General features: G+C 36.1%; 1 protein-coding gene across 2 annotated transcripts in view; it reads right to left on the bottom strand.

The window, feature by feature from the left end:
* Positions 1-12,502, bottom strand: part of LOC131573839 (protein lin-7 homolog A) — a 48,322-nt gene that overhangs the window by 21,001 nt on the left and 14,819 nt on the right. For both annotated transcript variants that reach the window (XM_058828124.1, XM_058828123.1), the window contains exon 2: positions 6,500-6,618. In XM_058828124.1, coding sequence (XP_058684107.1) covers positions 6,500-6,618 — 119 coding nt within the window. The remainder of the gene's footprint in view (positions 1-6,499; positions 6,619-12,502) is intronic.

The following is a 12,502-nucleotide window of genomic DNA, read 5'->3' as shown; positions in this document are numbered from 1 at the left end:
CAGCTTGGTAAATTCATATAATTGCCATTAATGAAGGCCATCTGCTGAGTTACAAGGTAATAATTTCCAAAAGTTCTCATTCATGCCATCCAGGGCTTATGAGCAACAGAGTAATGCTTCAATCAATTATGGTAAAGTGGCAAATGAAACTTCATTGTTTTTCAAAATTGGAATGATTTCTGATTACATTCACCCTAAAAAATAGCATATATTTTAACACAGAAGGATAATTTAAAAAAAGAAAGAAGTTCTGTGTTTACTGCTAACTTAAGCTTTTCTGCTGACCTTCCTCAATGCCTAGTCCAGCATGGTGGCAAGAGAAAGAACAGGCAGCTCATCTTTAGAAATCTGATTTTTTTATTATCTAATTAACATACATTGCAAATCCTTCTCTCAACTCATCATTTTGAGTACAGTACCTGCAACCAGGAGGCTGAAGGCAAAATTCTGTAAAATGTGAATAGATTACTACTGTGCCATACCATGATATTTGAGTCAAGCTAAGTAATGCCCTTTCCTATCAGTGATGGAAGTACTCATTTGGTGGAAACTCGTATCATTATTTTATACGGCTTTTCATCGCTGGGACAGTGGAAATGAAAAAGGGATGGAAAGGTACAGTAGAAGATTGCTACAAATCCTACAAAGCCCCAGAATGCAGATAAACTGAACTGGTTTGGCTGACATTATAATCCACTCCAATATCTAAAAATAAAGTAACAAAACTTTAAAATTAGCATCCAGGAATACAAATTTTATTGATAAGTTATTGATAAATCAATGCATAAACATGCAAAAATCTGAATGAAATTGATCAATTTGCACAATTCTGTATTTGCTATTGCATGAGTCCTATTACTAAACTAATGGTGCAGTGATTCTAAATAAGCTATCAGGAACACTAGAACAAGTTATAACAAGGTATCAGATTAGCCTAAGGAGAACACTGCTTCCCAGCCAGTCTAATGAGGCATCATGCTAATACAACCATACTGTTTTTTGTGACCTGAGGTACAAATCTGAGCTGATAAATCTCCATCACTTTACTCCTATGTGTTGTCCTATTGCCCTTTCATTTTACTAATTGCCTTATTAGTAAGTTGGACATATCACTTCTGCACAATCGGACCAACAGTCAGTTCGGTTTGCACAGGTAAATGTGACAGCAGGGCATCTTTAGACGTCAGGCTTCCTACTGAGCTTTAATCACAGTTCTGTGCTGTGAATTATAGCAGTAACTCTTCTCAATACATTTTTTTTCCCAAGCTTCCATCCTCTAATTTAGAAACTTCAACAGCTGGGCTTGCCCTGTGGAGATGACAGACTGACCAGAATTGTATTTCTCCTCCTGTAAGAAGCATGCAGCTTCTAGCAAAAATAAAGCATTAACACAGGGCAGAATTTGGACTCTGGGGCTTCTTCCTCTCATGAGGCACAAAACAATGACATTCTGCTTTCAGAGACTAGGTCTGGGATGTGGAGGAATAGCACTATATTGCAAGCTGAACAAACAAATTTTAAGATTCTTGAAACACAAAGAAAACAGGTATTTAAATGACCCTGACATTAAAATCTTAAATTAATAATTGAATAAAAGAATTAATGAGGATTTTTGTCTGAGTCCAGCTAATACCCAGACTGTTATATTCAGTACAGCCCTGTAAAAATGGAGTACACCACCACACTGGGACATCTGAAGTGAATGAACATCTAAAGGCTCTAACTAGCCGCCTGCTATCACACATGGCATCGCAGTATAGTGATAAGCACAGTACCACCATATTCAGTTTTCACCACCCAGCAGCCTTCTTCTGGTCCCCTAATACTTTCAAAGACATATATCAGGGAAATACATTAATAATGGAAAGTGTGGGTGGGCAGCTTGAGGAAATGGCCAGATAAAAACACATTGCACATCAGCAGCACCGGGATTCTGGGTACTCAGATCGCTAAGGCATAGAAATGAAAATCAGTAATTAAAGGAAATAATTCCAAAATACTGACTAGGCTTATTAAACTATCCTACCTAATATATAATGAAACTATGATTTTAATACTATACAACATAAGAAAATATATCTCTAAAGTAACTAGGGAACATCAGGACTTCATAAAAAATATGGGTCAGTGTTCTGCCATTGCCATTTTTATGCCTGTAAGTCAATAGGGGTCTTTCAATGTCCAGGATGCTCTGTTTATATTTTATAGCAAGTTTAAAAAAGCTATAACCAACTGAGGTAGGAACTGAACTATTTTCAAAGACAACATGCTTTCCCAATGACTAATTTTATATAAGATGGACAAGATTAGAGTACTTTGTGTTGATTGCTCCTCCTTTGTCAGTGACTGAGTTCTGCAGAATTGCTTTTCTGTGAGGATGATATTTTGGTAGGGAGTCATAATAATATAAAATAATGGTTACTTTTGTATGTCTGGTTGCCACAATGCATTTTTATCTGATTCATTTTGGTATTGATTCACCACAGGTATTTCCTAGTTAGATCTAATTTCAAATAATATCCACACAGAAAAACTTTAGATTTAACCTTGAAATGGAAAATTGAGTAGCAAAGGCAAGCTGGGAGAAAAATGAAACACACCTGAATATTACATATTTAACACAGAGAAGTGTGTTTTCAGAAATGGAAATCAGGGAATCAGCCTGAAAGAAAACTTTGCTCACCAGGAGATGCAAGGGTTTATCAAACTGCATTGTTATTCTCCTGGTGCTTGACCACCAATTATCAGATGTCAGCAGTAAATGAAAGTCACATAAACTGCTAAGGCATGTCACAGTTTCTTGTTGATGATCCACTGTGTTTTACTCAGCTTTTTATTCTATCATCTGTACCAACAGGTCTTTAGGGTTTCTTGCCAGACCAAAAATTTACCTTTTCTTACAGTTCTTACAACTTTCTTTTGCTGACTAATAACAATTGAAGTAACTTTATCAATTAGATTGTCTAGTTTTATGTTGCATATGAATATAACTTCTCAGTAGCTCAATTACACATTCACTTTCACAGCCCTTCATTTATTCAAGTAATACCCTGGAAATCAAATGGACTATAACATAGCAACAGCTTTAAATAAACAGCAAAAACGTATAGAAGGATAAAGGACTTAATGGTATAATGGACTAGACTTGTTCAAGTTTTATCAGATGACAAAGCTATAAACGGCTAATCTTCATGTAACTAGGGATCTTTTAAAATAATTAATTTTAAAACACAAATTATTTTCAAAACTGACTTTTAGTGTGATCAGACTTTGGTTAACTTGTTTTCTGGTCTAGGGGCATTCAGGTGAAAAGGAAATACTGAGGCCATTATACACTTCAATTATTTCCATTATTTTCAGAGCTAATCCATATTCCTGCCTAGTGCCAGACAGACTATTTCAGTTGGTGGCACTTATATTTAGCTAAGTGAGAACCATTAATCACCATTTCCTAACATAGCATCCTTGAAAAATGTTAAAGTACTTCTACTTAAATTTTATTCACTCAGTCACTTAAAAAAAAAATAAAAAAAATCTATGGAATATTAGTGTAGAAATTTGAAATTTGATTTACTAAATAGATTCCCATAAATACAATTAATTACAGCCATTAAATAGATTCCTACACATTAGATTGGAATGTATGTCATCTAATAACATATCTCATACTTTTAAAGGCTAATGGGTCAAAAAAGTAACCTCCTGCTTCTGTAGTTAAAGAATTCCTATTTGTAGAAGGGACAAGTCACATTTATTTAGTACAGTGCATATTGTGCTTCATCCTTGATCCTTTCCACCTACAATTAACCCAATGCTGAGCTTGTCTGGGACTTGTTTTAACAACCAAACTCACTGGACAGCTAAATTTCCGGAATTTTGTAGACTGGAAAATTAATTTTTTTATTTTCCAAAGTTCCTCCATTATGGTGTTTATAGGACTACAAAAGTCAGTCTTAATCTCTTTTACTAGATTTTCTGATGAAAGAAAATAAGGCTCAGATTTTGCATTATAGAATGAACACAGCACACTGCAGATCTGAATATCTGCATATATATAAAAAGCAGCCTCTTACAGAATTTGCATTCTAGCACAAAGCCTACCTCCTCATCCCATTTTGATTACTCCTACCTACAGCTCACACCCGGTCTGCTTCACTCCCACTTTTCTCATTATTTCCAACCAACTGTCGTGCATTCTCTTGTAATGTAAACAACTTTTCTCCTCTAGTCTGTGTAGGTGCTAATAAAGAAAATTAAAATCTAGTCACCACAGTCTCACATCTTACACTAAGATAGGAAAAGATAAACAATTGGAGACAGCATTTGTAGAGAAATTTCTGCCTAGCCTTAGCTATCTCAAACACACTCAGAAAAATCTGTGCTGTTCAATAAACTCCAGTGTACATGAAGGACATACAAGAAGGGCATCCCTGATTAATGACACGACATAGCTCAGATATCCTCCCAGCATCTGCTGCAGTGCTTGGAGATGGCTAACAATGTAATGTGACCAAAATATTCCACACTCTTATAATTCTTTTTTAATATAGAAGCAATTATTTTCTAAGTTTTCCAACAGCTCATCAACTGGTTAAAAAAAAGAGAGTTACAGTCTAAATATTTGCCAAGGACTTAATGTAACTGAAAAGAGAAGTCACATGTTGAACAACCTTAAGTAATCACAATGTACATATGTCAATCCTCCCACTCTCCCTAAATGAAAAGACTTATTATTGGGCCTTTTATATTTGAAGATTTTTTTTTTCCTAAGAAAAGATTTACACGCATTGCAGTGAATGGTACAAATTTTTTGTGTGTAGAAATTTTCTTCTCTACTAGTGATATATTAGAAGGATAGTTTATAAATATACTTAATAAGATATACATTTTTTGTTTATGATGTTGGTAGAACTGTTTATTCATCATCACTCAATTCTTGTGTAACAACTAGTTCCAGTCATGCGCAGGTTGTCTTTACACAATGCTCTGTAAAGCCCTTTTGTGCCACTGAGATGATTTTGTCAAGATCTACTTTCAGTTCATTGAACTGAGAATGCATTTTTCTAAAGCAACTTCCTAGTTCTTAAATTTTGTGTTTGCTTCTGCTAAAACTGTTTTCCAGAGACTAATATAAATTTGGTAAGATTTCACTGACAATGCTGCAAAGATTCTAAGCTGCCTTTAACAATTGGAGTACCAGGCTCTGCTGTCTGAAGAAAACCCCAAACAATCCCACAACTTTTCTATACTCTGTGGTTACTTAAAGAAGCATTTATTTTGGTTAAATGAAAGGACTAGTCAGAACATCAGCTTTTAAGGGTACACAGTGCCATTATTTATTGTCAAGAGACACTATTATTTATTATCACGGAACACTATTCCCCTTAAAAAGCCTTAAAAACTGCAAATTAATTAGGTGGAAATCTTTCTCTGATTCTCACATTGAGGAATATATTCCATGAAACAAAGATTGTGTTCCATTTTGCTTACTGAACTAATGTCTATTAATCTCTTTTTTCCTTCCAGCCACTCAGCAGCCCACTCAATCAATCTGCTCCTGTTTTGCCTAGTTATAAGGAGTTTTGCTACCATTGAGGGAACATTAGATTCCCCACTGATTTCAGGAATGGAGGATCAGTTCCAGGCAGTAGACAGATAAACTGAAACAGAAGTTCTTACTAAACTATTTTCTACTAAAAAGATGTTGCTCTCATTAGGATATTTGGAGCTGCTTCTGTTCAGCAGGCTGAGTCCTTAGTTTAGTAGGTAAAATATCTGATGCAATGTTGCATTGCTTTCTTTCTAAGAAAATTCTAACAGAAGTGTTTGTCATTTAACTGCTTTAAAGATACTGCTTGTGTGCACATAGAACTGTGGTGCATCTTCTCTAGCTTGACTTGAAGAAAACAATTACTTTTTATCTACCGTTGGGCAGAGCTTAGGAAGGCCCTGACCACAGCTGGTAGTGGAATGATCTCGGTTCTTAGCAGTGTGACAAGGATTTCTGACATAAGGAGCAAAGCCCACTGGGACTCAACCACTGACTTCCAAAGTAAGATTCCTGTCAGCTCAGTTAACTTCAGCTTCGCCATTTGGTCATCACCGCATTCTGATTTTATCAGCACCTCCCTATCACACACCTGAGCTCAAAGGAGAGGCACTCAAGCTTGCACTGACCCAAGCTGGCATGACCCCATATCCCAGCACAGTGCTGTACAGGTTACCACAGACCCTCAAACAGCATGAACAGAACACTAAAGTCACCCTAATCACCCTTTCTCCTCAGCAAGGTTAATTGCCTCGGCCTTGATGTCTTGCTGACGCAACTGTTCTGTGTCTGCTTTTCAGTAACTTCAACAATCTGCACAGTAGCAGGCAGCTACAGACACATCTCACATCCATCATCCTTTGTACAATGTAGCACTGAAAGGCAAATATGCTCTTCTTTACAGGTGAGGAATGCTAGTCTGAGGAATAACTAAAAATCTTAAATTCATACCTCTCTGATAGCTGTACAAAACTCACTCTGCAGCACCTTCTTTAGAGACTGTAGCTTGTGCACTGGTACTTCTCCAGATTCCTGCAGTTTCTCCAGTAACTCAATTGCTCTTGCAACATCTGAGTGGAAAAAACAAAAGAGATACAGATCAGTATAAACAATGACTAATAAATTACTAAAAAGGGCACACTGATTGTCATTTTAAATTTAAAATCATCTTTACCAACACATACTGTACTAGCCTTGTGTCATACCAGACTTTGCTAGGCAACAACAGTGCTGTTGAGAGATCCAAATCCCAAAGTATGACAAACCATGCATGTACATGTAAAACAGGCAGAGAGAGGTTCAGTCTCAGTAGGAAACATTCTTTGGGACAAAGGCACAAGCTCAAAGTGGCTAATCTGTATTAAAACTAAAATATTTCTTCCTTTCTGCACAAGTGAAAATGGCACAGGAAAAACATAGGGTTTACTTTCAGAAAAAATGAAGCTGTATCTTTATGCAAGTATTCTCAGGATGACAATGTCCAAAACGGAAAAATATTTGATCTTTTCTTTTTATAAATCTAATTATCAACTAATAAAGTTTTCTAGAGGCAGGTAAGGTCTGCTCTGGAAGAATGGGAAGTCTACTAGAGAAGAGTAAATGTAAGATTCTTGTCTAGGTCTCCAAAGACCTAGATCTACTACACAAAACCCGTATGATCCATAGAAATACACGGAATAGTATTTTTCATGGCCTGACTTCTCCTTAAGCACTGTATATAGTCAAGGGAAAAATCAATGTCTCTGAAGAGCAGTGCAGAGGGCTTAAGCCATATTGAATGGTGAGTGGGATTCTGGTCCAGCTGAACAGTTCTGGTACCTTCATTCAAATTTTTTCACTTTAACACAAGTTCCTAATTTACACAGCTATTATTAAAATATGTCATAAAAAGCCCAAACCAACTCATAAGACGCCCAACAGTCCTTTATGGCTGGGGAAACAGAGGCACAAGAAATAGTGGCTGGCCTTATGGAGTGTAGCCTAGGCAAGCAAGGGACACAGTGTCTTACATTAGGAGTGAATTGAGCAAACCATATCCTGGTCAGTCTTAAGGGTGACAGATTGTAAACACAGGGGATTTTGTCCTCTGCCAGTTAATGGCTGCCTTCCAGCTTTTCCTTTAAGTTTGCTGGCAGAGTTGAACCTGGCAATGCTGCCATCTTTACTGTGTGGTCACTTTCACATTTTGTGTCTTTTGCACAGCCACCAGAGCCACTAATGGCCAGTTACACCACTCTGCTAAACTTAGGTCTGTATCCCAGTGAAGAAATGAATGGATAGTACTAAATGATAGAACAATATTTAAGGCATTTTAATTCTGTGTTTTAAGTGCAGAAGAAACTCCCCCCACCTCCCTCTTCAACCACACAAGTCCAGAACTACTACAATGTCTAGAAGCAACCTTATACAATTCTCCTTTCTGATGACAAAGATCATACTGTTCGTGACTAGGAGATTATGCTAATTGAAACAGTTCTTACAATCCTTGGATTGTAACTGAGCTATACTGACCAGATGTCTGATACAACAAAGACATGAGAAATCTTCTGGAAATAGAAAAACACATGACAGTGGATGAGCTGCAATAGGAAAAGAAATAATAATAATAATAATAATAATAATAAATTTGTGTTTATAAGAAAAACATTATTATCCACTGCATCAACGTTAGGAAAAGCGAAGATGACACCTCAAAAAATTTACAGTTTAATTAAAAGAGGCAGCCAACTACTAGGCATGCTAGTTTCTGCCTTAGTAGATTAACAAACACCCCACAATTCTCAAGCTTTTTTAGAGATATTTGCCAAAAGACAGTTCAAATCATAAGAAGCACAGCAGAAAGCACACAGTGCTGCTTTCAGGAGGATGGTTTCACTTAGTGGGCTGTAGCAGAACAGTCTTGGAGCTCATAAACTTTCAGATTAAACTAACCTGATCCTACATTCAACAATTGTACCTGAGCTTTTCCTCCAAGCAGCGCTTCAGCTGCTACTGGGCATCCAGTCCATGTTACCAGATCACAGCCCTATCAAGCAAAATCCCGCTAAAACACTTACTGAAGTGATGATAAGAAACCTAAAGGAGATCTGGGATAATAAGGCCATGGAAATCAACAGAAAAATTAGATTCTAGAGAGAAGAATATGTCTGATAAGAGCTAATACATCAAAAAAGATGGTTTTGAGTAGCAGTAAATACACTTTCAGCAAGAACCATTTCAAAAGAGTGCAAAAGAATGACAAAACATTAAGTTACATGGAATCAAAGAATCATTAAGGTTGGAAACATAAAAACCTAACATAATTTTTGATGTTCTTAGTAATAATGTTGTTACAATGATTTTTTAACAAAGCTATTGAATAATTTGCCCTGGAATTTTTCTTTATCTGCCACACAAGACTTGTAGCTAGTTAAGTACTGAATCCACACTCCCCAGTTATTACTACTTGATGCAAACTGATATATCAGACACCACAAAGCACTTGTATAATTTATTCTCAAGAAGCTTCAACAGCCAATTATAATGGATCATATAAAGCCTCTGTAATTCATGTTATACACAATAGCCATTGACATAATCTAAATCAGACTGTGGTTTTATCCAGTCCAGTTCAGCGAAGTTTTGAACTGTCTTCACCTCTCACCAGCTATAGCTGTAAAAGATAATGCCACATATGGCAGATTGGTTGCTACTTTGCAGTTGTTTTGAAGTGTCATCACTACATCTCAAAGTTCTGGGAAACAGCCCACATTTCTGTAGTCCTGAAATAAACCATATTAAATGAGAAATTTGTACTGATTGGAAGGAAACATAAAAAGCTTTAGGTATGTTAATCAATCTAAAAAAGTTAAGGCATAGGTCAGACTCTAGATGATAATTAATCACTCAAAGTGATGAGTGTTACAATACAAATGATAAATTCATCCTCTGGCTGAAGTGTCTAGCATGGGTATTTACTGTGTAGCCTACAAAGTTGTCATTTGCCAATACTAGATTACTGAGCTTTCTGACTCAGAAGTGATTTGAGGTAAACAAAATCAGAATATCTCAAAAGCATTCTGATTTTTTTGCACGTCATAAGTTCATCCAGCATGCTAAAATACATGTATGCCGATGCCCAAGTTCTTACTTTGATTTATTATTCACCTATCCATTAACAATAAGCAGTCTTCTTTCTCATGTCACCACGAGGCCCATAGCTCGTTCAATCTGGCAATGACTTGTGGGATACAGCTCACAGAATAGAGAACAGTATATAAATTAGAGAAAGAAAATGAGGCATATGTTCAGGGCCAAAGCTGTTGGTTATCAGCTGATGCTTTGTCAAGAGCAAAATATAGCACTTTACACAAAACCAACGACTTTGAGCAGCCTAAAAATGTAAAAATGTGAATGTATAAAATATGACCTCATGAAATAGGCTGTATTTCCTCCCATTAATAACTTTGAAGGGGGAAGCATTAGGACAGGTTAAAAAGTGAAATTTAGCAGTGCACAAGAGCTTATGTGATGCACAGACTTCTTCCTGATGATTCTCTCAAGGTGAGAGATACTCCAGCTAAAACTAGAGTATGTGCTTGCTCAAAGAAGTGATATGAGTGACAATGAGTAACACTTTAAAGTTACGTTAAATAAAGCATATAGCAGGGAATCTGCCCCTGTTGACGTCATATGTTTGGCAAATATTGCTAGGATACTTTTCTTGTCTCCAATCCATCTTTGATTATAAATCTAACTAGTTTTGCTTGTAAATCCTATCACCAAGGATTTGTTCTTAAATACCATTTTCTTATATATTTGTGAAAAGGGCAAATGGATGAAAAGAGTCTGTGGATATTTACATAGACATATGTTTAAAAAATTACTGGAATTATGCTAAAATTAGTTAAGTTTTATTTAAATGAAACGTCCTTACTTTTTATCTGTGTATTTCCTTTGTCCTCTCTTGAAGCAAAGATACTTATTATTGAAAACGATTGTTTTGCCTACTCTCAAACATTTTCCAAAATTTGAACTCCATTATACTAACATGAAACTAGTGTGGATGTGGTTATCATCATTTCCCCCATTCATATCCCACAAATTGGTAGGAATTGACTGATGGTGTAGGTAGAATTATTCTTGTATTCCATGATACATACATCTTAAAAGGAATATGCACTTACTTCCCTCCCTTATTAAATCCAACTCTCAGCAGACTTTTAATTTATTTTTTTTTCTCATACATATGCACAATTCCTCTCTCTCACATTCTGTTTAACATTCATTCCTCTTTTTTCTTAAAATCATCATGCTTGCCTACAGCCTTTCAGAAAATAATACTCTCAGTGTGGTGGGTCACATTATCAGTGGAACACAGAGAAGGCAGAGGGCTGGGTGGGTGGAATGCATTTTATCAAGTGCACTCATCAGAAGAAAAGCATGACTCTCAGAAAAAAAAAAAATCTTCATTTCAAGTGTTCTTTCTGTATTTTCATTTGAATGATGCTCCACTTGCACTGCTAGCAGGACACAAGCAGAAGATTAGAAACTCTTGGAGAAACCACTAGAACATAGAAGTAGCAGGATACTGTACTGCAATACAAGTGGAACACTGTATACATCATGTATACATATATGTACAGCTGAGTTGAAAAAAAATGTTGGAAAAAAGTTGAAAAAAAGGTCATCTGGTTTAGTTATCACTTTGTTCTGTTATATATGGTTTTTACTTTCTGGCTTTTGTTCATGTGAGCACTGTAGACTGATCTGTTTTATTTGCTAGATGTTTAAAACACAAATTCTTTTTCTAATACAGCTTTTACAACTTGAAAGCAAATTTTGAATCCAGAGAATGAATCCTGTCTGGTCTGAACTTGGTGCTCCTTCACATTACCACTAAAATTGAGTAGACCAGGCTTCAGCATTCTCTGAAAGCTGTTGAGGCTGAGGTTTTAATTTGGTAGATTTTGTGCAGAGTTTATGTTTGTTTCAGATTAGTCAGCTTGAAAATTATTGGGGAAATTGTAGCAAATTATTTTATCATGCTAAATGTGTCCCATTTAATACCTGAGTGACTCTTGAAAAAGAAGGTAGTGCATGTTTTATACTGCAAAATTATCTACCAAGGTAAGTGTCTATTTAACCTTCCTTTTTTGATCTAGTCTACAAGAGAATTGGTATGCAATCTTTAAAATAAATATATTATCCTCTGACTTAAGAGAATATTAGGCAATTTAACAGTAGCTGCCATGCTATGTAATATCACTTTGGGTCAAAACAGTAATCACACAGAAACACAGTGTTTCTTTTTTCTGGTAAGTACCCTGGAATTAAGTTGTTTGCTTGCTCCCAAAGCCAAAATATGGTGGCTTCTTGTATTATCAAAGTATTAGAAAACAGGTTTCTCATCTTCTTGAGGTCTTTCTATGCCTCATTCCTGTCAGTTCTGGAGACTTTCACTGCATTAGCATGCTGGCTACCAGGAAAAGTAACTGTGCTGCATAAACACCAGCCTTTGATACCTCAACGAGGTAAAACATCATTACAAATTGACAGCAAAGATAGTTGCTAAGTCTCTAAAATATTCACTAGCTTCACCATGGCATTAGAGAATAATAATCCTGGAAATTTGCAAGCTCTTTTCTGTTGTGCCTGTAGACCTTTAATCAAGCTGAAGGTGAAGAATTTGCATGACATAAAAGGTCCTTATTGCCAGTAGTTTTTCATTCCTCTAATACTTGGATTCAGGTTTAGTTATTCCTTTAAGCTCATGAGAATACATTCCAGAACTCTTTATGTTATTCTGTCAACTTTTTATCATAATTCCACAGGCCTATGCAGGATGCTTTATTATATTTAGCAATCTTCTCCAAACACTATCAAATGACAGCAGGTAATCAATGGCTGGGAAATCAAAACTCAGTGGTGATTAGCAAAGTTTATTCATAATTCATAGCTAACAACCATAGTACA

The sequence above is a fragment of the Poecile atricapillus genome, chromosome Z (genome assembly GCF_030490865.1).
Source record: "Poecile atricapillus isolate bPoeAtr1 chromosome Z, bPoeAtr1.hap1, whole genome shotgun sequence".
Classification (NCBI taxonomy): Eukaryota; Metazoa; Chordata; class Aves; order Passeriformes; family Paridae; genus Poecile; species Poecile atricapillus.
Note: the sequence above shows the minus strand (reverse complement) of the source record. Positions and strands in the feature narration are given on the sequence as shown.